We start from the raw sequence: 26,190 nt of genomic DNA, 5'->3' as shown, positions 1-26,190 counted from the left end.
GCTGTGCCTTTGTACATTCTCGTGGCTGCTGTCTACAGATTTTTCTGTCTCCTCTGTCACTGTCAGCCTGTCAGCAGCCACTTCTTGTTGCTGCCAGTCTGCCTATCTCCAGCAGGCTCTTTCCCTATTCTGCTACTTTTAATGTACTTATACTTAAAAATCAAAGACTCAAGGGGTTAGAATTGTTAGATAATTATTCTAGGAGTGAGTGCTGAGTGTCCAGTGGGTGGCACGTGTGATCTTAATTTATGGACAATGAGATATCCATTTTTGCTGTTTACATATTTGTTTTCATGTATTTGTTTGTTTAGATGGAACACATGTTATGGCTGCTTACAAAATTGTTGGTTTATTCATTCATCATTCATTTATTTATTTTTTGCTTTAATTCAGTTACTCAGCCATGTTGCTGATATGTTGCCCCAAAAAGGGCCTTTGTTTTGGAGGGGGCTGGGATCCCTTTTTTAATCTTCTAATTGGTATAGTATTCATATATGTACAGAATTTTATATAAATGCATACATGTGATCTATTTTTAAAGCACTTTTTTTCCCCCAGTTTTGCTGCTTCCACCTGGATTAAAACATCTTTTCCCCACTTTGATGTATCATTTGCCAACAACTGGGTATCTATCCTTTCATATTTTCTGCATGCTTATACAATCATAAACACACCCTCACACACATAGGATGTCTTTGTTTGTATGGCAGTCAATCTTGCCCACTCAACAGCCAAACTTCTGCTCCCTTCCTCCCCCTCTGTCCTTGCTAACAGAATTTTTTTGTTCACATGTAGGCAAATATCTCTTGGTCTAAAGGAAAAGCCACCCATATTTTAGCTGACAAATCCTGGTCTAGTTTTAAATAGACAAGTCCATCCTTCTTTTCATTTGTTTAGGGATGAGCATGTGGCTCAGTTCTGGTCAGTAAGAAGTAAGAAGAACTCTGGAATAGCTTCCTTTCTTTACATAAAGAAGTGTAGTGTGATTGCTGGATTTCACAAGGGGCCCACTTGAGATTCATGGTCATGAATATTAATTGAGAACCAGCTATCTCAGGATCCCTGGGTGGCTCGGTGGTTGAGCGTCTGCCTTCAGCTCAGGGCATGATCCTGGAGTCCTGGGATCAAGTCTCACATTGGGCTCCCTGCATAGAGCCTGCTTCTCCCTCTGCCTGTGTCTCTGCTTCTCTCTCTCTCTCTCTCTCTCTCTCTCTCTGTCTATCATGAATAAATAAATAAAATCTTTTAAAAAAAGAGAGAGAGAGAACCAGATATCTCCATTAAAATATCAATAGATTTTGTTTCTTTCTCCAAAATTGACAATTATAAGCTATAAAGTATATAGGGAAAGGCAAAGGAACTAGAACAGCCAACATAATCTTGAACAACAAAATTGGAGGACCTACACTTAGGGATTTCAAAACTCTAACTATAAAGTACTAGGAATCAAATAATCAAGTGTGGTATTAGTGATCAAAGGAACAGAATAATGATTTCAGAAATACAATCCTACATATGCAGCCATTTAATTTTGACAAAGGTGCCAATGCAACCCAATGGGGGAAAGAAAGCTTTATGGTATACTGGAACAGAACTTATTTTAAAAAATGAAACTTGAACTCTATCTCATATATATACAAAAATTAATTTAAAATGGACCATAGGAAAAAAAAATGGACCATAGACCCAATATGAGCACTAAAACTCCCAATAAAGCTTCCAAAAGAAAAAATAAATAAATAAATAAATAATAAAAAAATAAAAATAAAAATAAAGCTTCCAAAAGGAAACATGAAGAATATCTTCATTATTCCAAGGCAGGCAAATATTTCTTAGACAGAATACAAAGAACTATAAAAGAAAAAATTAACAAATTTTACTCCATAATAATTAAAAACTTATGAAAACTTCTAATCATGAGGTAGTAACAAGATCCAGAATTGCCCTTCTACCATAAAACAAACAACCAAAAAACCCAGAAAACTGGAAAATACGCAAGAAACTAAACAACACTAATACTAACGTATTGTGGGTTTATAAAACATGCATAGAAGTAAAACAACAATAAGTGCAGGATTGGAGAAGACACAGACAGGTTAAAAGTAAAGGAATGGAAAACATATGTCATGCAAATACAAATCATAAGACCAGAGTGGTTATATCAATATCAGATGAAACAAATTTCAAGGTAAGAACTATTACCAGACAAAAAAGGAAATCTTCTTAATAAAAACAAGGTCAATTCATCAAGGAAAAATAATAATCCTAAATTTGTACACACCTAATAACAAAGATCCATCATACATAAAGCACATACTGACAGAATTGGAAAGAGAAATACAAGGGGCACCTGGGTGACTCGACTGGTTGAACGACCAACTTTTGATTTTGGCTCAGGTCATGATCTCAGGGTTGTGAGATCAAGCTCTATGTCCGGCTCTGCCCTGGGAGTGGTGCCTGTTTAAGATTCTCTCTTTAAAAAAAAAAAAAAAAAAAAAGATTCTCTCTTTTCCTCTACCCTTTCCCCTAACCCACTCACTCATGCATGCACTTGTTCTCTCTCAAAAATAAATAAATAAATAAATAAATAAATAAATAAATAAAATACATTTTAAAAAGAGAAATAGACGAATCCATAATTACAGCAAAAGGGATCAAATTTCCTCTCTAGGTAACTGAAAATGAGTAGACAGAAAATGAAGAGATAAATACTTAAACAATACTATCAACCATGCTGACCTAACTGACATTAATAGAACATTCTCTCCAACAATGGCAGAATAAACATTAATTTCAAGTGCATGTGGAACAATCATCCACATAGATGATAGGCTGAGGCATAAAACAAGTCTCAACAAAGTCAAAAGGACTGAAATCATACAAAGTCTGATCTCTGACCACAATGGAATTAAATTATAAATCAATAACAGAAAGGTATTTCTTAAATTCCCAAATATTTGCAATTTAAGCAATACATTTCTAAATAAATGTGGGATAAAAGAAGAAATCATAAGGAAAGTTACAAGATATCTTGAAGTAAATGGAAATGAAAGCACAACATATCAAAATTTTGAGAGGGAAATTTAAAGTTTTAAATGCTTATATTACAAAAGAAAAAAAGTGCCTCAAATCAATGATCCAGGCCTCCACTTTAAGAATCTAGAAAAGGAAGAGCAAATTAAATACAAAACAAGAGGAGGAAGAAAATAATAAAGATAATAGTGAAAATTAATAAACTAGAAAGCACATAAATAATGGGATTAGTCAATAAAATCAAAAGCTGCTTCTTTGAAAAGATCAACAAAATAAACAAACTTCTAACTACACTGAATTAGAAAATTTTAAAAAGAACATACAAATTACCAACATCAGGAATGAAATAGGAGACATCACTACAGACATTAAAAGGGCAATAAGAGACTATTATAAAGAACCGTATGGCAGTAAGTTGTTAAACTTTATTTTTTTATTTTTATTTTTTTTTAGTTGTCAAACTTTAAATAGACAAATTTCTCAAGATACCATTATCAAAATTGACCCAAGAAATAGAACATCTAAAGAGCCTTGTATCAGTGTTAAAAATTGAAATATGAATATGAAGCCTTCTCATAAAGAAAGCATTAGACCCAGGTGGCTTCTCAATTCTAACAAAATCTTAATGAAGAAATAATACCAATTCAACACAAATTGTTTCAGAAAATAGAGAAGGAAGGAAACTGCTCTCAACTCACTTGGTAAAGACGGGCTGCTCAGACACCAGAACCAGTACAAGATAGGAAACTACAGTCCAATATCACTCATCAACAGAGAAGGAAATATTCTTGACAGAATCTCTACAAATTGAATTCAGCAAAACAGGGCAGCCCTCGTGGCTCAGTGGTTTAGCACCACCTTCAGCCCAGGGTGTGATCCTGGGGACCCAGGATTGAGTCCCACATCGGGCTCCCTGCATGCTTCTCCCTCTTCCTGTTCTCTACCTCTCTGTGTGTGTGTCTCTCATGAATAAATACATAAAATCTTAAAAAAAAAAAAATTCAGCAAAACATATAAAGGGTAATACTCCACATCAGTGGGGTTTATTCAAGGAAATATTTAGGAAAAAATAAATAAACTGTCTATATTTTCACAAGACATGATCATGAATAAATGAGCAATATGCATATGAAAAAAATGCTTAATGTCAGGGCCAGGTGTCAGATTCTGGGGAGTAGTTCTAGGAGAAAAGAACTTCTGTTTTTGTTTCCTATAGTATCTAAACACCTAGCACAAGTGCCCATCCTTGGAAGTTGTCATATTTATTTTGTGAATGAATGATTGAATGAATGGGCAAATATTAGATTGAGGTGATTCAGTCCTGGAAGGTGACATTTCACTTCAGCCGAGACTTGATTTTAATAACTTTCAATTTTGGAAAAAGTATATTAGATCCCAATCTTAAGTCAAAAAGGAAATTGCCAAAAGAAATGGTCTTCTTTATCACTTACTTGTGATGGTTAATTTTAAGCGTCAACTTGACTGGGCCATAGAATGTCCATGTTAACTGTGACTTCTGGGTGTGCCTGTGAAGGTGTTTCTTGATGAGGTTAGCATTTGAATTGATGGAATCAGTAAAGTAGAGCGCCCTCTCCAGTACTGGTAGGCATCAGGTGATCTGTTGATGGTCAGAATAGAACAGAAGGTGCAAGAAGGAAGAATTCGCTCCTTTTTTTTTTCCTCCCTTAGTGCTGGAGCTGTGACATCTCATCTCATTTTCTCCTACCCTTGGACTAGAATTACACCACTGGCTTCCCTGGTTTTCAGGCCTTCGGTCTGGGGCTGACTGCTTGCTTTCTTGATTCTCCAGCTAGCAGATGGCAGATTCTATATACACATGCACACACGTTATGGGTATATATATATATATATATATATATAGAGAGAGAGAGAGAGAGAGAGAGAGAGAGAAGAGAGAAAATATATATTAGAATATGAGAATTATGTTATAAATTATATAATTACACTATTATATGTAATATATGATTATAGCTGTATGTTATTAAATGTTATATATTATATTTAACCTTTAAAAATTATATTAAGATATATTAGAATGTATTTATATTCTGTATGTGTGTGTTTAGTCCAACACTTCTTTTTCTCTGGAGAACCCTAAGACATTACTCATACACTCCTATGCTTACTATCATAGCCGAGATCTTCAATCTAAAACATTCTAGGTTAGCTGCACACTTATCTGTATTCCCTTTTTTAAGGAGCTTACTCCTTCTCATAACAAAAGTAATACATGTTTTCTGCAGGGAGTCTAAAAAATGCTGAAGAATTAAGAAGGAAAGGAAAATTCCCTAAAATATCATTGTCCCAACCACCACTGAGTTCTTCCTCCTTCCGGTTCCTGTTTTTCTCACAATGTTCCACTAATTTGGCACCAACAGTCTACAGGCATGGAGATAGAGGTTGACATAAAAAGGAATCATATGGGTACCCTGGGGACACAGGGGGACAACCATGTGGAATTTTACAGTGAGCAGTTGGAAACGCAGTCGTAAACCAGGAGAGAGCTCCAGTTACTATGTGGGGGGTAAGAGGGATCGCATAGGTGTCAGGTGAAATCTCAGGAAGGGGAGGAGGCTAGGCAGAGGAGACAAGCAGACCAAGGAGAAAGAAGAGTCTCTTCCAAGATAATTAGTTTATACTTGTTCCAGAAAGTGTATGCAATAAAGCATTAGAGAGAACTTGATTTCTCTTGGATTCTTACCTGTTAAGTGTTTTCCTGGGCTCTTTAGGAGTGAGATGCTTTCTGTAGTCTCTACAGCTGTGGACTGTAGCCAGCATTCCTTTCAACAGAACAAGTTGACATGTGAAGGACATAGAATTAACCAGAAGATTACTTCCTGAATCTCATCTTTTCTTTCCTCTGAATATTGATTTCACCTACTCTTTAAAAACACAAGTATGTTTGGAAAGGCTTTTCAGAACTATTTTCACACCCACATTAAGAACACATGAATCTGCTTAAATCTGTGTTCTCTGAGAGAAGGCAAGTTTGCAAGTAGATAAAATGTCTTGCTGAGTTTTATCAGTTGCATGTATTTATCATCCTCTGGCCATCTTCTTAATAGGCTGCATCCCTACTGCTTCAAGGTCTGCTCACAAAGGACAGCCCTCCTGACTTTTTGTCATTTGCCAAAAACTTCCTCTTGGAAGATCTGACTTGTCTGCCTGGACAGATAAAGACCGAAGTCTAGCCATAGCTGTATGAATGGCTGCTGCATGTCCCCAAGCAGACAGAGGAGCTGCCATCTTCCCAACAAAAAAAGTGGGAGAATACCACCAAGGCACCCATGATCTAGCTGATAACACATGTTCCCCAAACAACGTGTTTAAAAGACTTCCCGAACTTGAGCGACACAAAAACCCAACAACCCATCTAGAAAAACTTCCCAGGGACGCCTGGGTGGCTCAGTGGTTGAGCATCTGCCTTTGGCTTAGGACGTGATCCCAGGTCCTGGGATCGAGTCCCGCGTCAGACTCTCCACAGGGAGCCTGCTTCTCCCTCTGCCTATATCTCTGCCTCTCTCTGTGTTTCTCATGAATAAATAAATAAAATCTTAAAGAAAAAAAATAGAAAAGAACTTCCTAAATCTAAATTATCCACCTTGAACACAAGAATCATAGAAGCCAAATCTTCTTCCTTATGCATTCCAATCTCAGTAGGACAATACATAGAAAACGTTCTCCTTCAGGCCCTCAATCCAAAACCATTATAGGCCCCAATCACCACCATGCATTGGATCCCAAAACAACACACTTAAAATGGTGCCTCTCTTTCTCATGGCCACAGCTCAAGATTTCAGCCTTTGATAGCCAAATCTACTTCACTGACTGACAAGACCAAAAAAAAAGACTGCTAGCATGATTTGGGGGAAAGGGATCCCTTTAGGCTTTGTAGGCCCATTTTTAAGTTCTGCCACTGTTCCCAGAAAGAGGTAGAGGCAGAGTGGGGGGTGCATAGCATGTCCAAGTAATGCAGATTTTTTCCCCCCCAGATAACCGCAAAGCAAGGTAAAAAGTGCTATCGCCAGGTCATGGAAGCATATGGAGGGAACAGTTGAGCCCGGCTGGGAGGAGTGGGAAAGCTTTTCAGTGCAGTGCCTGGTATACAGTAAGTGCTCAATAGCAGATTAATGGTTGAAAGGAGGTGATGTCTGAACATCAACTGGGTGCTCAGTGGGCCTGCATATGTGCAGGAACAAGGAGGGATTTTACATGACAGCAAAGGCCAAGCTGTTGACACAGAGGTGTCCAGAGAATGACAACACGTGGTTGTACCCTGGCAGTAGGCTAGAAATATGGTGTGGGGACCTTGGATCTATTAAGCACATCATTTTCTAATGCAACGTGTGACAACTCTTATGGAAGCAACATGTGACAACTCTTCCATAAGAGTGGGTTTTAAAAAATGGTAATAGGAGCTGAACTGAGAGATTAAAAAAAAAAAGACAGTAATATGAAGTAGATGATGGGTGGGCCTGAAACGAATATTTGGGATCTATTTTGCTACTGCAGCAAATAATCAAGAATATGTGTCTCTCACCTTAAAAGACACAGGCATACCCTCCCTTCATCCTGTCGATTTCTCTTGGTGTCTTCACCACCTGCCTTCACAGCCAAGTGTCCGTGAACTATATCTCCTGCTGCCTTCCTCTCTTGGGTGCACATCAGTTTGGCTTCTGTCCTCCCCCCATTCCTGCCAACGTTCCCCGAGGGATCCTAGATGCTAACGGGTACTCTCCAGTCCGTATCTTGCTGCTTTCTGCCTTCAGTGCCAGACAGGTCTCCTGGACTCTCTCAGCCTCTTCTTCCACCTTCTTACCTTCTCCACACCTATGCTCCCTGCCTGCTTTCCCTACTTCAGCTCCTCCCACACTAGCTGTGCATTAATGACTCCTAGGTTTCTACTTCCTCTCAGCCAGCTCTTCTGGCTGCACAGGTGTTTACCCAACTGCCTCCTAGACGTCTTCACTTATTTGCCCCAGGGGCACCTCCAACTCCACGGGCCCCAGAAGGAAATCATCTGGCTCTGGGCGTGTTAGTTAACGGAACTGGGCTACACTTCCTCAACTATAAAACGGGGCATCCCTGAGGGCCACCTCATACAGAAGCCTGTTCCAGAGATTAAATGAAACAACACAGAATTGTATATTGCACAGACTCTGGCACATGATAAAAGGTCTGCAAGTGTTTACCATTATTCTTTCTCTCCATCTCATCCCTTCCTCCTCATAGAGTCCCAAATTGACTTACGAATCCAGCACCCACAACTCTCATCAACCCAGAACCTTGAGCATTCTCTTTGACACCTCAACCCCACCCTACCCCAAGGCGTTCAGTCCACTTCTTAAACATTGACCTCATCTTTCCTTCTCCACCTCATTGCCTCAAATTCACAGCATCCCCTGGGGCTTAGAGCCATTTTTCTCCCTGCCCTCTCTATTGCTGCTCTACACCTTTGTTTTCAAAGAGCACATTGCAGGACACCACCCTCCTCTTAAAACCCTTCAAAGCTCCCCACCGCCTCAGGGACAAAATCCAAACTCCTTGGAAGGGCACAGAGGCTCTTGGGACCTGGGCTGAGTCACTTCCTCTCAGTTCACCCCACTCCCTAAGCTCCAGCTGATCCTCCTCGAGGGAAGGAGATGCCAAACTACTCATCAGGCTCAGTCAGCCTAACGGTGTCTCCTCGGGCCGCTGCTGCTTCTTCCAGATGTAGCTTGAGTGCCACGTCTCCTGAGAAGGCTTTTGGACTTCCAGTCGGATGATTATCCTTCTTCTTCGTCCCCTTGGGTCTCTGCCCTAACTGACCATCCTTTAGTTTGTAACTGCTCATTTGTCTGTCCTCCCCGCTACACTGAGTTGTCTGCTGCCAGAAACATTGCCTTTCATTTCCGCATCCCCAGAACCCAGCACAGCGCCCAGCAGCCAGTTGGTAGTCGAGGTAAGTGAATCAGGGCAAAAGTGTCTCCACCAAAAAGGGAACGTTTGTTTGGGGGAATCCACTCCTTTTCGCGGCACACGGCGGCAAGGTGAGGGGGGGGGGTTCCGGTGGGCCTGCGTGGGTATCCACTGCCTGCACGTCGTTCTCGGTGCCTCACTCTCGCACAGAGCAGACACAGGGCTGCACGGGCAGAGAGGCTGCACACACAGACACAGTGCTGCACGGGCGGAGGGGCTGCGCGCACAGAGCAGACACAGGGCTGCACCGGCGGAGAGGCTGCGCGCACAGACACAGGGCTGCACGGGCGGTGAGGCTGCGCGCACAGAGCAGACACAGGGCTGCACCGGCGGAGAGGCTGCACACACAGACACAGGGCTGCACGGGCGGTGAGGCTGCGCGCACAGAGCAGACACAGGGCTGCACCGGCGGAGAGGCTGCGCGCACAGACACAGGGCTGCACGGGCGGAGAGGCTGCGCGCACAGACACAGGGCTGCACAGGCGGAGAGGCTGCGCACACAGAGCAGACACAGGGCTGCACACGTGGAGAGGCTGCGTGCACAGAGCAGACACAGGGCTGCACGGGCGGAGAGGCTGCACACACAGACACAGGGCTGCACGGGCGGTGAGGCTGCGCACACAGAGCAGACACAGGGCTGCACAGGCGGCGAGGCTGCGCACACAGAGCAGACACAGGGCTGCACACGTGGAGAGGCTGCGTGCACAGAGCAGACACAGGGCTGCACGGGCGGAGAGGCTGCGCGCACAGAGCAGACACAGGGCTGCACGGGCGGAGAGGCTGCACACACAGACACAGGGCTGCACAGGCCGTGAGGCTGCGCGCACAGAGCAGACACAGGGCTGCACGGGCGGAGAGGCTGCACACACAGACACAGGGCTGCACAGGCCGTGAGGCTGTGCGCACAGAGCAGACACAGGGCTGCACGGGCGGAGAGGCTGCGCGCACAGACACAGGGCTGCACGGGCGGAGAGGCTGCGCGCACAGAGCAGACACAGGGCTGCACCGGCGGAGAGGCTGCGCACACAGACACAGGGCTGCACGGGCGGTGAGGCTGCGCGCACAGAGCAGACACAGGGCTGCACCGGCGGAGAGGCTGCGCGCACAGACACAGGGCTGCACGGGCGGTGAGGCTGCGCGCACAGAGCAGACACAGGGCTGCACGGGCGGCGAGGCTGCGCGCACAGACACAGGGCTGCACGGGCGGTGAGGCTGCGCGCACAGAGCAGACACAGGGCTGCACGGGCGGTGAGGCTGCGCGCACAGAGCAGACACAGGGCTGCACGGGCGGAGAGGCTGCGCGCACAGACACAGGGCTGCACGGGCGGTGAGGCTGCGCGCACAGAGCAGGCACAGGGCTGCACGGGCGGAGAGGCTGCGCGCACAGACACAGGGCTGCACGGGCGGTGAGGCTGCGCGCACAGAGCAGACACAGGGCTGCACGGGCGGAGAGGCTGCGCGCACAGACACAGGGCTGCACGGGCGGTGAGGCTGCGCGCACAGAGCAGACACAGGGCTGCACGGGCGGAGAGGCTGCGCGCACAGACACAGGGCTGCACGGGCGGTGAGGCTGCGCACACAGAGCAGACACAGGGCTGCACAGGCGGCGAGGCTGCGCACACAGAGCAGACACAGGGCTGCACACGTGGAGAGGCTGCGCGCACAGAGCAGACACAGGGCTGCACGGGCGGAGAGGCTGCGCGCACAGACACAGGGCTGCACGGGCGGTGAGGCTGCGCGCACAGAGCAGACACAGGGCTGCACGGGCGGTGAGGCTGCGCGCACAGAGCAGACACAGGGCTGCACGGGCGGAGAGGCTGCGCGCACAGACACAGGGCTGCACGGGCGGTGAGGCTGCGCACACAGAGCAGACACAGGGCTGCACAGGCGGCGAGGCTGCGCACACAGAGCAGACACAGGGCTGCACACGTGGAGAGGCTGCGTGCACAGAGCAGACACAGGGCTGCACGGGCGGAGAGGCTGCGCGCACAGAGCAGACACAGGGCTGCACGGGCGGTGAGGCTGCGCGCACAGACACAGGGCTGCACAGGCGGAGAGGCTGCGCGCACAGAGCAGGCACAGGGCTGCACAGGCGGAGAGGCTGCACGCACAGAGCGGGCACAGGTCTGCACAGGTGGTGAGGCTGCACACACAGACACAGGGCTGCACAGGCGGAGAGGCTGCGGCACAGAGCAGGCACAGGGCTGCACAGGCGGAGAGGCTGCACGCACAGAGCGGGCACAGGTCTGCACAGGTGGTGAGGCTGCACACACAGACACAGGGCTGCACAGGCGTAGAGGCTGCGTGCACTGAGCAGGCACAGGGCTGCACAGGCGGAGAGGCTGCACACACAGAGCAGGCACAGGGCTGCACAGGCGGAGAGGCTGCGCACAGAGCAGACACAGGGCTGCACAGGCGGAGAGGCTGCACACACAGAGTAGGCACAGGGCTGCACAGGCGGAGAGGCTGCACACACAGACACAGGGCTGCACGGGCGGAGAGGCTGCACACACAGAGCAGGCACAGGGCTGCACAGGCAGAGAGGCTGCGCACACAGACACAGGGCTGCACGGGCGGAGAGGCTGCACGCTCAGGGGGCTGAGGTTAAGTCCCGCGCCCTTTGTTCCCGACAGCGGAGAGCCAGCGGGTCCGTGCCCGCACGCCCGCCCGCCGCGCCCGGGGTGCACGGCCTGCTCGGGCAGAAATGGCTCGAAAGCGCACCGGGGAACGCCGCGTCGGGCAGGGGCGCGGGTGTGCGCGGGCCCTCTCCGTGCGCGCCTCCCGACTCCGGGGTCCCGCGCTCTCCGGCGCCCTCGGCGGGGCCCAGCCTCAGCGCCAGGCGACCTCCCGGGGCCTCTGCCGCCGCCGCCGCCGTCGTCGCCGCCGGCGGGAAAGCGCCCAGCGTCCCCGCGTCACGCGCCAGCAGCCGGGCGCGCGTTGCGCGGGGCGGGGGGCGGGGCCGGGGCGGGGGGCGGGGCCAGCGCGCCCGGGGCGGGGCGGGGCGGGGCGGGGCGGGGCGGGAGCCGGGCACAGGAAGCGCTGGGAGGCCCGAGCCGTCCCAGGGTGCCCCGCGCGGCGTGGACTCGGGCCGCTGCCGCCATCCCGCTGGCGAGAGGGAGAGAGAGAGAGGCCCGCCCGCTCGCTCGCCGGTCGGGCCAGTGTGGGCCAGTGCGTGAGGGCGCGGGGGGCCGTGTCAGCGAGACGCAGAGCGCAGCCGCCACCGCCAAACGGACATGTTGGAGCCCAGCGCCGCCGCCGCCGCCTCCTTTTCCTCATCCTCCGAACGGGACTGAGAGGGGGCCCGCCACCCTCCGCCTCGGCCGCCCGCCCCGCCGCCTCGGCCGCAGCCGCTTCCTGCCCGGCCTCTGGCTCCGCCGCTCGCCGCCTCCCCCCCGCCCCTCAGGCCCGGCCGGTTCCCCGGCCCCGCTCCGCCGCGGCGCGAGGTCTATGTGACCGGCGGGCCCGGAGCAGCCGCCGCCGCAGCGCGAACATGGACGCCGTCAACGCCTTCAACCAGGAGGTGAGGAGTGCTCGGGGCCGGGGCTGCCGGGCCGCCGGGGCCGCCGGGGCCCCCGTGTCTCCCGTGTCTCCCGCCGCCGGAGGTTTAAAGCTTCGGGCGGGGTGGGGACGCTTCCTGCCCGGGGTTCCGGGGCGGCGGGGCCTGCGCGGAGCGGCCTGCAGTCGGGGAGAGGTCGCGGCGGCCCCGGGCCCCGGGCGCCGACCCCGCACCCCTCCCCCACCGCCCACCCCCGGGCGGCGACCTCGGGCTGCCCCGGTCGCCCCCTTCCGGCCTCCCCCGGCCTCCCCCAGCCCGCGCCGCCGCCGCCGCCGCCGCCGGCGCCTCTAACTTCGCCCTCTCTCCAAGGTCCGGGCGCTCCCGCCGGCCGCCCCCCCGGCCCCGCTACTGGCTTCGCGGTGCCGGGAGCCCGCAAGGGGCTAAGAAAGAAGCGCGGGCGGGCGTGTGGGGTTGGTTGGGGGCGGGGGAGCGGGAGCATCTGCCGGTCGCCGGGCTGGCGGAGCGGCGGCCTGGGCTCTCCTGTTGCTCAGGCCGCGGCGCGGCGGCGGCTGGACTCTGATCCCGGGCCCCCGGGGGCAGTTTGGAGAGAGGGTGTCCGTCCCCCGGCTCCCGACACTCACACGCACGCTCGGGGAGCGGGGTTCCCAGGTGAAGACGGGGTGGCCCCTGACGGTTCCCAGCCGGTGAACACGGCCCTCCTAATGGGCTCCGCGGCCCCAACGCGACACCTAAAAAGTTGAATGGGAGAGGAGTGCTTGCTCCGCCTCAGTCCGGCGGAAAGCCGGCTTCGGCCTCGGGTCCCCGTCCCCCCCCCCCCCCCCCCCCCCCATCCTCGCGCTCCTCCCGCGGTAGTTAATCCGCGGCTCCCTTCTAGGGGGAAACATTTACATGTGAAAACCTCCCCAAACCGGGAACAAAGCTGCCTGCCGCCTTAGAGCTCGATAGTTTTATCTCCAAAGTCATTCCAGGTGCTGGGTTTGGGGCGTAGAGTCCACACATTCTCTCCCGTCAGAATTTATTTGGGGGTGGGGGGTGGGGGAGGGGGGGGGACTTGACCATTGATTTTAAAATACAGTTACGGGATGGAAACTGTTGGCGTGTGTTGGGTTGGATTAGCTCACTTCGCCAAACACTCCAGATAAACCCAGCATTGAAAAAAGTCAGATGTATGTAGTGCTGTAGCTCTAGAGAGGTCTTGATAGGGCGTTAACAACTTGCTGCGTCTCACCCTAAGATTTTGTGATTTTACTCGTGGCAGAATTGAGGTGCGGTAGCTTTTCTTTTAGATCTGCAGTGCCGAAATAATAGGGGACCCTCCAGTAACCCTGCTGTTAGGACCTTTTATTGCCTTAGCAGAGTATCCTGGAAATAAGTTGTCTTCAACCGATGGGTACATAAAATGTCTTAAACGCAGTAGAAACGGGTGTTGGACAGTGTGATGGTTTTCAAGATAACGAAATATTTCCTGATATTTACTTGATGGCTAGGGAATTTGTGATAATGCTCCCAAGGTAGGTTTGGAAGCTGGCTTGGTGTCCTGAAGGCAAAATTCACTGGAATGTTGACTCCATGAGGGCAGGGAGTTTCTGTTCTTTGCTCCTCCCCTCACCGTAGGAGGCATACTAGTAACTTGTTGAATGCATGAGAATTTTACAAATGGTACAACAGTTTTTTAAAGATGATGAGTACATTTCTTTCTCGAGGTAAAACATTATTGACTTTTTTAATGTCAACTCTTAATGCACAAAGAGCGGGAATTTCTAGAGTATTCTTAAGATCCGAAGTATTTAATTCTGAGTTAAGCATTGTGGAAGTTGACATTAAACAAAATACGTTCTGGAAAACTGATCAGTAGTTTTTACTTTGGAAAACCAAAATAAGGTATGATATTGACTTCTCAAAAAAGGGAAATGGTATTTTAACCTTTTTAAAATACACAAAGTGAGAATTTTCATGTCATTGTTCACCTTTCTGCTCAAATACTTTTTATTTCCATTTCCACTCTTACTTTATGAACTACAAATTACATTATGTTAGGTGTGTTGCCAGTTTTGACTTTCTTCTGAAAAAAACTTTCTTCCAGAGAAACTAGCCTAACTTTAAAACTTACCTTGTACTGTTTGATTTGTAGTGCTTCTCTGTTACTTCTCCTCATTCGTGAAATGTTATTGGTTAGTTCCCTGTAACCTCAAATCTCCCAAATCTTACCTTAATTTTATAAACTTTTGAGCCCGTGCTCAATTAGAGAGCTGTTCTGTTACTACTAAGGGTCTCTGTCTCCTAGGAGCCTGATCTAATAGAGGACACAGGAGTTAGGCAGATAATTCTAACGTGTGATAGAACAGCCTCCTTTGGGGCTCTTAAAAAGTACTGTGGGATGGCTATGGGGGTTCAGTGAAGACCTGGGGAAGATAAAGTGGAGTCAGTTTTAGGATGTAGAAGGTGTAAAAAGTAGAGATTGAAAGGTAGTAGTGCTGAAGAATGAACAGTAGTTTGATTCCAAAGACTACTACTGGTTAAGTAATTGGGGGGCATGACAAGCTTCATGTCTGTCTAATGTGTTTAAATTTTTAGGTTCTGGATAAACTGAAGATTTTAAGTAGTAGGGTGATATAGTCACAAAAATTGCTTGATTTGTATATATTGTAGAAAGCAGAGATTTGAGGAAGATTGGCATTTTGAGGACTGAGGTAGAATTAAGTAAAATCTGAACTTGGCATGTGTATAAGTGGCAGGGAGAGGAGGAGAAGCATATGGGCCAGAGGAATCCATGGACTTTGCCATCTGATAGGCTTCTAAGCACCTTTTGCCCCCACTGGGTGCTTGGAAAGCGGTGATGCTATTAACACAAGTCAAGCAGTCATCAAAAGCGTATTTAGTGGAAGGGGGAAAATGTTTGGTTTTTGAACAGGTTGAGTTTGAGACTGAGTGGAAAAGTCGTGTAAATTTTTGGCAAGCAATTGGGCATGTAGAACTCAAACTTGGAAGCAACCAGGAAATAGAGGGAGACATCTGGAAGTCACTCCCAGATGTGCCCTGGAGAAAATTCAGAGAGGGTGAGAAAATGAATTAATATTTTTAATAAGCATCTATGGCATATCCGGCATTTTATAAATATGTACCTAATATTCCTACAACTTTCCACAGACGTCCATTTATAGACAAGGAAACTGATTTTCAAAGCAGTTAAATAATAATTGGCCCAGGGGCATGCTATTAGCTAATGGTGGAGTTGGGATTTGAATGCACATCTCCCCATCTTAATTGCTGCCTAAAGATAATATTTTGTGTAATACCGGGGGAGTGGTTACAGGTTAAGACTTAAGAAAAAAGCTGCTAAAATTTGAGAGTAATGGCATCTGAAGTTTAAGGTTGAAAGATGATGAGGGAGATGAGGAAATAAAGGTCACAGATGTAGTCTTTTGTAGAAGTTTGGTTTTAAGGGATTTAAGGACAAAGTCGCTTCAAGAATGAAGGGAAAGAACAGTTAACAGTGTAGTAGACACTGGTGGTAGGCTATTTGTATATTTACATAGGATGTATATGGTCTTAGCCTTAATAAGTGATATTGAAGCCTGGTCTCCCATGGGAGTAGAAGTTTGAGCACGTTGTGAGAGGGGAAGTGTAGAGAAGCACAGTTTAAAGCAATGAGAGGGCATGCTTAGAATAAAATTGTGGATAAAAGGAAAGGTACAGATCAGCACAGGTAAAAGAGGTCAGTATCTGATGAAGGAAGATAAAAGAATGAAGTTGTTAGAGATACTCATTAAACAGGGGGCTTTTTTGGTGAGATACTTTAAGTGTTGTAAAAAGAGTGGGGAAAAAAATGATCATTTATAGCCAATATTTGCTTTACGCTGCGTTTATGTACTCCTTAATGTGAAGAGTTTGGTATTTTGTAAGTTTGTTGAAAGAATGCAGGTTATAGATTGGATTTTTTTTAAAATCCATGTATTGCATTTTTAGCTTTTAACCAATCTTCTCTAATCTCAAAAGAACGTATCTCCCCACACTGTTTTGGGAAGGGGCAGCATCTATGAGTTTTAAGACTTTTAATTAGGGGCACCTGGGTGGCCCAGTCAGTTAAGCATCAGATTCATGGTTTTGGCTCAGGGTCCTGAGGTCCAGCTTCACCTTGGGCTCCAGAGTTCAGCATGAGGTCTGCTTGAGACTCTCCCTTACCCTCTGCCCCTCCCCTCACTCGTGCAGTCCACATGTGCTCTCTCTCTTTCCCTCTCTAAGATAAAATATTTTTTTAAAGAAGACTTTTAAAGTATGAATACTCTAAGTATGAATTTATGTTGGTACACTTATCCACTTGGGATAAGTGTTGAACCAACTTATCTTGAACCAACTCTTACTGTGAAGGAAGAGTTGAGTTCCATATGGAACCTACCACCCCTTTCTTTTCCCACCGGAAATTTTTGTGTATGGACTATTGTATGTTTCGCCTATTGATTACTAGGTATGATTATCGTCCAGAATTTAAATCATATGATGAAGATGCTTTGTTAAAAGGTTTTGTTTTTTTTTTTTCTTAACCTGCTAATGTTAGTCTTTAGTTGTTTTTGATCATTCCCTTCTTGGAGAGGTCTATATAGAGCAGTGGACAGAGTTGACACAAGATTTTTACTGCGTGGAAGAGATGTAGAGGCCCAGGGCAACAGTTGAGGCAAAATTGGAGGTTTTCCTTGCCTCATTTGACCATATTATGCTGTTACCACAGGAGTTTTAGATATTAAAAAGTTACCGCGTTATTCCTCTGTTCTTTCTGGACTCTCAGAAAATTGCTTATCTCCAGCAACAGTAGAGGTCTGGTTTTGTGGTGAATGTAATAACGCTGGCTCTTCAGAGCTTTCTGTTGCAGCATTTATCACTGATGTTCTTGTTGAAAATATCCTCTTCTCTAGAAGTATAGCATTTCATTTAGTATTTTGGTTCAGAAAAGATTACATGAACACATGATAAGGAACGGATTCAGAGAAAAATTGGAATAATGGAAAAGTTGGCTTATAAATCCTGTGAGAGGGGCGGCCCTGGTGGCGCAGCAGTTTAGTGCTGCCTGCAGCCCGGGGTGTGATCCTGGAGACTCGGGATCGAGTCCCACATCGGGCTTCCTGCATGGAGCTTGCTTCTCCCTCTGCCTGTGTCTCTGCCTCTCTCTCGCTCTCTCTGAATGAATAAGTAAATAAATCTTTAAAAAAAATAAAAATAAAATAAATCTTGTGAGACAGAATTCAGGACATAAAACTACCTGGCAGAAAGTTGACAAAATGGTAGTTGGTGTTGGGGCAGGGTATTTTTTGCCAGATACAAATTACAGGTTCTCTGCCTTGGAACCCAAGTGAATATAATACACTTAAAGCATTCCAAGTAACTTCTGTAGATATTTGCACACATTGAAATCTTGTTTTGAATATATTTTGGTAACATGGTAGGAAAAAAGTTGTTACATAAATGATGAACCTTTAGTATTATTCATAACATTTGTTGAGATAATATATGCCAGATCCTTTTTTTTTGTTTTTTAAGTATACTTCAGAGCAACAGCATATACATCTTTAATTATGAGCTAAAAACAAGCTACACTATGTTATCAGGTATACAGAATGAGTAATTTACCTATTTTGGTAACATTGGTTAATATTCTGTTCCTATGGAACAGGAAAAAGTAGAGTTTGGTGGTAGTTTTGCTTGCCTTAGAACTAGGCCTTTAGGGCAGACCCAGGTGGTTCAGTGGTTTGGCGCTGCCTTCGATGCAGGGCGGTGCAGGGCGTGATCATGGAGACCCGGATTGAGTCCCACGTCGGGCTCCCTGCATGGAGCCTGCTTTTCCCTCTGCCTGTGTCTCTGCTTCTCTCTCTCTCTCTGTGTCTCTCATGAATAAATAAAGTCTTTTAAAAAAAAGAACTAGGTTTTTAAAAGATTTGTTGAGGGGACCCCTGGGTGGCTCAGTAGTTTAGTGCCTGCCATTGGCCCAGGGCGTGATCCTGGAGACCCGGGATCGAGTCCCGCATCAGGCTCCCTGCATGGAGCCTGCTTCTTGCTCTGCCTGTGTCTCTGTCTCCCTCTCTCTCTCTGTCTCTCATAAATAATCTTTAAAAAAATAAAAAATAAAAAAATAAAAGATTTGTTGAAAGCTTAGACTTGAAGAGACCTATGTACATTTCTGTGTTAATATTACATGTGATTATCACAATTTTTGAATTTTTTGAACTATTAATATTTCACAAACAGTATTATAATTTATTATACCCTGATCACCTTCGTCCTGGTAAATATTTGCATGGTTTATTGATGACATTTTTTTTTTAAGATTTTATTTATTTGTTTATGAGAGACACAGAGGTGCAGAGACATAGGGAAAAAGGCAGGCTCCCTGGAGGGAGCCCGATATGAGACTCAATCCTAGGACCTTAGTGGATCATCCCCTGAGTTGAAGGTAGACACTCAGTCAAGGTAGACACTCAGCCGCTGGGCCTATTGATTACGTTTCATTGCTTTACATCTAGAGCTCCTTACTGGTACTTGTGAAGGCATAGATAAATACAGAAGCTTTGATATTCCAGTGAAGCACATTGTACTGATTAGTAGCGAATTCTGCAGGAAATCCAATGTAACTCTGGAGTGAAGTTAAGAACTAGAAGCTAAGATTTTGACGGATTCATAGGGTGGTGGGGGTGGGGGAGATAGCAGGGCTCAATTAAAAGTAGAGGGCCATCCAAGTTCCTCTGAAAGTTATCATTTGTGTTTGGATAATTGGTGATTTTGGTATAAATCCATGTGGGTCAGTAATCCTAGTTGGAAGAGACTATAGAGCAGTGGCATACCTTGCATATTTGACATCCAGAGCGCAATTTTTCTTTTTCTTTTTAATACATCCCTCTTCTACAATAAAATTAATTCCAGAAACAATCATAAGATTGGCCATGAAAGAAACTTGAACTTTATGCTATTTGCAAATATATATTACAGTGGGAAAAAAAGGAGTTAATATTTTTTAATTGCATTCATACTTTTTGGGGGGAAAAGCAAGAAAACTTATCTACATACTGCTGTCATAATGACTTACTATGATATCCTAGTTTCTTTTTAAACCCTTACTTTCTATGTATTTGTCAGTGACTGTCAAGATGATCTTTACATATTTGTGTTTAGTAGACAGTTATAGCCCAGTTGATCAATCTTCACCTATAATTGATTGAAGAACACTTTTTAATAGTTTTAATTGTGAAAAGTTGTGCATAAAGCAAAAGACCTATACTAATTAGGGAATCTTAAACATAAGTTACCTTTGGTTAGAAATTTAGGAAAAAACCACTTCACAAAAATTCTAGAAATCTAGAATGTCTTTTTTTCAGTTTTATTGTAGCAACTTTCAAATGTCTCCTCAGTCAAAAAAATTCACTGAAAATTTTCCACCAAAAAATTAAATACAGATTTCTATTAGTTAAACATTCTTTACATGTAAGTGGCCACTTATATTTTGTTGAGTGGTAATGGCATTCTCCATGATTTTTGTTTATGGTTCTTCAAGCTCTGTGTTCAAGGTTGATTCTGGCTGTTTGTAAATATTGATAGCAGAAAAAAAGATTTCAGAAAGAGGAGTTGCACTCAAGTATCATATTCTGAATATACTGTTTAAACGCGCACACACACACAGGAACTATAGGATTGGAGAAACAAACTGAGCCTGGGTGCAGACTATACTAAATCTCTTTGTAGTGACTCTCCAAATGAATAGGTACAGCGAAATCTGTGTGTTTTAGTCACTGCCCGCATAAATGGAGGATTTCCTAATGAATTTCCCCTTCGAAAAGATAGTTTAGTAAAGGATATGTAGTAAAAATGTACAGATTTGGTGCTTATATATTGTTAAAACTTAACAGTAACCACAGCAATGGATTAAAAACTTAAGCATCTCAGTCAACAACATGTTTTAGGGGAAGGAATATTTTATACCTCATATTACTTAGAATTGCCAGTGCTTAGTGATGATAAAATGATTTCAATCAGTTTTATTATTTTATTTAGAGTCTTTAGAGACAGGTCACCCACTGATTGCCTGACCTGTATTGGCTTCTCCCGTTGTCCCACTGTCCGTACCCTGTTAACTTAGCAATAGTTGGCCAGCTCTATAGTCTGTAAATCTCTCTGTGGTATTTTTAATGTCTTTATGCATTTTATCATGAGTATTCCACTTTTTTCCTTCCTTTTGACTTTGTCAGAGCTGAGTTTTAGCTGAAGTAGAATTATACCCTGCTGAAAGGAAGCCTATAATATGGAAATTTACTGTAATATGCCTTTTAAGCCTTTAGGAAACAAAATATTCTTTAGACTTTAATGGCCATATATCACCCTGTTCACCTTAATTAAGAGATGCTGAGTGAGAAGAAGTCACTTTGGAAAGGACAGCCAAGTTTGGGGTTCATTGGAGATATGTTCAAATCTTTATAAAGGCTCTAATTATTGTTTAATGCCAAAAATAGGCAAATCCATAGAGACATGGATTATTGGTTGGTGGCAGGGAGGAATGGGTATGGAATTTTTTGGAGGGGATCAAAGTATTCTAAAACAAAATAGTGCTGATGGCTGCTCAACTCTGAATATAGTAAAAAAGAAAAAAACCCACTGAATTTTATACTTTAAGGGGGTCAGTTTTATGGCATATAAATTATATCTCAAACTTGTTTTAAAAAATAGGAAAACGTTCATTTTTAGCACACCATTTTCATTGTTTTGTTGTTTGGTCGGATTTTCTTTCCATTGAAAACAGTATGTGGTAGCGACCAAGAGGTTCTGTAAATTTTTGTTGATACTGAATCCTAAGTTTGTTTTATAGGGTATCTTTAGTTTTTACATACTATTTTAAGAAGTAGTCCAATGGGGCTGTCCAGGAGAACGACAGGAAAAGTATCGGGCATTTGCTCATTAACTACCAGATGACAGCTAATGGGCTAAGAGTTTTATATAGGTGTGCCTTTGTACTCTTTCCATTTTAAAGGTAGGGAAACCTAAGAGATGGTGTGAATTAACCAAGGTCACACTGTGTAGAAATGTCAGTTCTGAGATTTGACTGAGTACTCTTAAGTACCCATCTGAGCCCAATCCATAGCCCCATATGGTTGTGCTGAAGTTTTTTTGAGCAGATCTTTGTCTACTCGAGTGTTTATGAGGGGAGAGGGCTCACTGACAACTTTTGTACATCTGAAGCATGGCAGCAAGTGCACTATAATGCATACTTTTGGAAGGATTTGTAGAAGTTTAAGAATAATGAAGCTTGGTAAATTTTTAAGTCATGCATATATGATCCATGTTTAAAACTTAAAGGCATTTGTATTTCTTTTACTGATTTATATTCAGAACTAAAATCTTAAATTGAGAATTTTATTTATTTTTTAAAAGATTTTGTTTGTTTATTCATGAGAGGCAGAGACATAGAGGAAGAAGCAGGCTCCTCGAAGGGAGCCTGATGTAGGACTCGACCCCAGGACTCTGGGACTACCCCCTGAGCCGAAGGCAGACACTCAGCTGCTGAGCCACCCAGATGTCTCAAACTGAGGATTTTATAAATGCTAACATTTTCAGTTTTGTCCCATGCTTGTGTGTAAATCCATTCATAAGAACTTTGTGGAAATAACTGGTTATAAATGAAATACATGAAGTATGGGATGATTTTTATTTTTTCTTCTAATCAAATGATTCCATATCCAAGAACTAATTTTATTTCTTCTATTAAAGTCTAGGAGGAGGGATCCCTGGGTGGCTCAGCGGTTGAGCACCTGCCTTTGGCCCAGGGCATGATTCTGGAGTCCCAGGATCGAGTCCCGCATCGGACTCCCTGCATGGAGCCTGCATCTCCCTCTGCCCCTCTCTCTCTCTCCCTCTCTCTCTCTCTCTCTCTCTGTCTTTCATGAATAAATAAATAAAATCTTAAAAAAATAAAATAAAAATAAAGTCTAGGAGGAAATACCTAATTCACAAAAATCTTTTTTTAAGATTTATTTATTTTAGAGAGAGAGAGAGTGAGCTAGCGAGAAAGCAGACGGAGAGGGAGGAGCAGATTCCCCACTAAGCAGGGAGCTGGATGAACGCTGGACGCAGGGCTTGTAGGGCTTGATCCCAGAGTTGAATTGAAGACTAACGTTTAACCGACTGACCCACCCAGGTGCCCCTCACAATAATGTTCTGTAGCCAATTTTGGGGGGACACAAAGTTCACTAATGAAGCACAGTAGAAGTAATTTTGCAATTTTGCATCTGTACTAGTAGAGCAGTGGCATGGATAAAATATTTGCCATTTCTTAAAGTCACCCTCTGGTCTATTTCTTGATCAAGTGAAAAGAAAGAAGTGGAGGATTGATTGTAGTTCAGTGAACCAAAATGCAGGTTAGAAATAGAAAAATGACCTGTTGTCCTAAGGTGGAACTGAATAGGTTAAAAGCTCTGCTAAAGAGAGGCCGCCTTGGTTCTAAAGTGAAAAGTTTGAGTGAGGGGCACCTGGTTGGCTGGGTCATTAGAGTATGGGACTTTCCTCTCCATCTTGGGGTTGCGAGTTTGAGTCCTACGTTGGGTGTAGAGATTACTTCAAAAGATTTTTTTGAGTTAAGGGTAGACTCTTGGAAATTGTAGGAGAGTTAGTCTTAAATGAGTAATAAATTAAGGACATATTTGATAAATTAAGTTGTCAGAAATTAACTGCTTAGAAAATTAGTTATGCCAGCAGCAAATGGTAACAAATGGGGCTTGGTGATAGAATTAAAAAGTGGGGAATAATGCAGATGACATTTAAACTATTGTTTGCCATATTCTCTTTCCCCTTTTTAAAGATTTATTTATTTATTTTAGAGCTTGCGAGCTCTGGCAGAAAAGGCAAAAGGAGAGGGAAACAATATCCCAGGTGGACTCACTGTTAAGCACAGAGCAGACTCAGGGCTTTATCTCAAGACAATGAGATCACGACCTGAGCTGAAACCAAAAGTTGGGCGCTCAACCAACTGTGCCACCCAGGCACCCCTGCTGTATTCTATTTTCTTAATGCACATAGAGATATAAATAGTTAACTCAAAAGTAGTTTTATGTTGAATATTAAATATTTTTATTTGTATTTATAGATGTGTATTTTGTAAAACATTACTCCAAATTCTGGAACTAGGAGAAAAGTTGGAGAGTTTGTAGGAAGATACAGAAGGTAAAGCAATGTAGGAAAAGCTTGAATTTTTTTTTTAATTTTTGAACTTGAGAATATTCTGTGCAGCTGCGTGGCTTGTAAAAATATCTGGTTAGGGTTCTTTAGAAATCTGAAAAGTGAATTTTGTAGAGAAATAAATGGAACTATTTTCTAGTGTTTAAGTCAAATGAAAAGACTGCTCAGTAGGAGCAGGGAGACAATGGTTTCTTTTTCCTGACTCTTTGTTTTAAAAAGCCTTATAAATTTGCTTCATCTTAGGAGTATTTCATATTAATACCAGACTGTCTTGTTTCTGTACCTTCCTCTAAGCAAGTTGAGAATTGGTTAAACATTTGGGTTTCAAAAGACTTGATTCTATGGAAAGTAAATAGAATTTGCTTGGCAGTAAAGTATGTCAGTATTAAAGGGGGTACTTTCTTCAACGCGCGGGGTCAGCAAAACACAAAGACAGTGATTTCTCAAATTTGGGTTTTATATCCACAAGAGCACCAGTTACTGCAAAGTTTAAAGAGGCAAAATTTTAAATCTATTTTTAAAAAATTGTTTTAATAATTTTGAAAAACTTGCTAAAGATTTACAAGCCATTGGGACACCTGGATGGCTCAGAGGTTGATCATCTGCTTTCAGCTCAGGGTGTGATCCTGGAGTCCCAGGATCAAGTCCCACATCATGCTCCCTCTGCCTGTCTCTGTGTGCATCTCATGAATAAATAAAATCTTTAAAAAAAAGATTATAAGCCATTGACTTGAAAATAACTGAACTTCAGAGACAAGGTTTAATCTGTGAATAAGCTGTATCTGATAATGATGGTTCTATATGTTTATTATATTTATCATATTTATAATCAAAAGTTGAGAAATGGATTTTAGTCTCAGACACAAAATCTTTCATTTTTAAAATCAATGGATTTTAATATTTTTCCTTGTGAAATTAATGCAAGTTATGTAAATTTAAATTAGGAAATAAAAGAAAATACCATCCCATTGAATACCATTAATGTTTTAGAGTGTTTGAGTCTTTTTCTCCTTCCACTTGTGCTTGGAAATTTTTATATGGTTCCCAGAGATTTTTGATAACAAATTATTTTCTAATTTTTAAATGGTCATCATGGAAGATTTGAGGACCTGATTATTGTTTAAGATAAACGTCTAGACGTGGAATTGTTGGCTTAAAAGATATGGTTGTTATTGTTACATAGCTTTATTTTATTTTTTTTTTAAAGATTTTGTTTATTTATTCATGAGAGACACACAGAGAAAGAGGCAGAGACACAGGCAGAGGGAGAAGCAGGCTCCATGGAGGGAGCCCGACGTGGGACTGGATCCCAGGTTTCCAGGATCAGGCCCTGGGCTGAAGGCTGTGCTAAACCGCTGAGCCTCCAGGGCTGCCCTGTTACATAGCTTTAAATTTTTTTTCTGAAACTAAAACTCCCCAGTTAGGTCTCATCTGTAGAGGACCCTCTTTGCTTGATGTTGATCTACATTTATGCCAGTTAGACAATTGAAGAATTGTATCTTACTATTTGCACTTCATTGATTTTTGGAAAGGTTGAACTTTTTTTCCTGTGTTTATTAATTGGCTATTGGGATTTCCTTTGTTAATTGAACTACCTCTTTATTATTTTTAGTTTCACCATCTCTTATTGTTTGTACATGTCTTACCTTCAGGTAAAACAGCATAGGTGGTAGAATGGCATTGTGCATGTGATTGGTTTGCAACTCTCTTTACCTCTCAACCTATCTCCTATCATGTTGAATTGCTCAGAACTAAGAAAGTATTGGTTTAGGGATACCTGGGTGGCTCAGCGGTTGAGCATCTGCCACTCAGGACATGATCCTGAGTAAATGTATTGGTTTGAACAAACCTTTGATAAAATGTACTTAGGCATAAAGTACAATGCCATGTAAAAGGAGCTATTAGTTATCCCTTTCCTAATTGTTGCATTAGTATTTTATAAAGCTGTCTTTAAGCTGTAATTAGACAAAGCATCTTTAGAGAAAAAATGATTTTAAAAAGTTTTTTTTCCTAATTGTTTCCCTTTGTTAAGAAATGTAATGTGTACTTTTATAAAGTGTTTATATGTTAATAAGCATTAACGTTATGTTGGATTTAACTCTTTATTCAGTTACAGTTCATGTGTCTGATAAATTAAGTCAAATGAATGAAAGAGGAAGAAAGACTAGAATTAAACATTTTGATATCTGCATCTATCAGGAGGGAGATTGAGTAGCAACCTGTCGCTGTCAGTGTACATATTTCCTTTTGGAAGCATTCATATTTTTTGTTTAAAGTTTGTAATTAAGTATTAATAATAGGACCTTAAAGCAGAATTTGTCATCTTGGAGGTGATAATAGGAAGGAATATTGCATATATAATTAGTGTAATTTTTTATAAAATAAATTTCAGGAAAGCAAAATTTTTCAAGTTTAGGGAAAAAAATGTAGAGGTAAGTGCTCCATTGAAAGATTTC

The 26,190-nt window shown here is 44.0% G+C and overlaps 2 protein-coding genes across 19 annotated transcripts in view; one reads left to right on the top strand and one right to left on the bottom strand.

The window, feature by feature from the left end:
• Positions 1-11,887, bottom strand: part of LOC140621556 (uncharacterized) — a 68,789-nt gene extending 56,902 nt beyond the window's left edge. For 15 of the 17 annotated variants that reach the window (XR_012021299.1, XR_012021298.1, XR_012021300.1 and 12 more), the window contains exons 1-2: positions 11,734-11,887; positions 4,485-4,860 (exon numbers count right to left, since the gene is read on the bottom strand). The gene's annotated coding sequence lies outside the window, so the exon portion shown is untranslated. Of the gene's footprint in view, positions 1-4,484; positions 4,861-7,594; positions 9,096-11,733 lie in introns of those variants that run through there. The other 2 variants (XM_072806740.1, XM_072806733.1) reach the window with 2 other exon arrangements.
• Positions 11,888-12,050: 163 nt separating this feature from the next.
• SCAF4 (SR-related CTD associated factor 4) overlaps positions 12,051-26,190 on the top strand; it is a 62,975-nt gene continuing 48,835 nt past the window's right edge. For both annotated transcript variants that reach the window (XM_072806729.1, XM_072806727.1), the window contains exon 1: positions 12,051-12,532. In XM_072806729.1, the coding sequence (XP_072662830.1) occupies positions 12,503-12,532 (30 nt within the window). In that variant the 5' untranslated portion in view covers positions 12,051-12,502. The remainder of the gene's footprint in view (positions 12,533-26,190) is intronic.

This window comes from Canis lupus, chromosome 30, assembly GCF_048164855.1.
Source record: "Canis lupus baileyi chromosome 30, mCanLup2.hap1, whole genome shotgun sequence".
Classification (NCBI taxonomy): Eukaryota; Metazoa; Chordata; class Mammalia; order Carnivora; family Canidae; genus Canis; species Canis lupus.
This window is presented reverse-complemented; position numbering and strand designations above follow the sequence as displayed.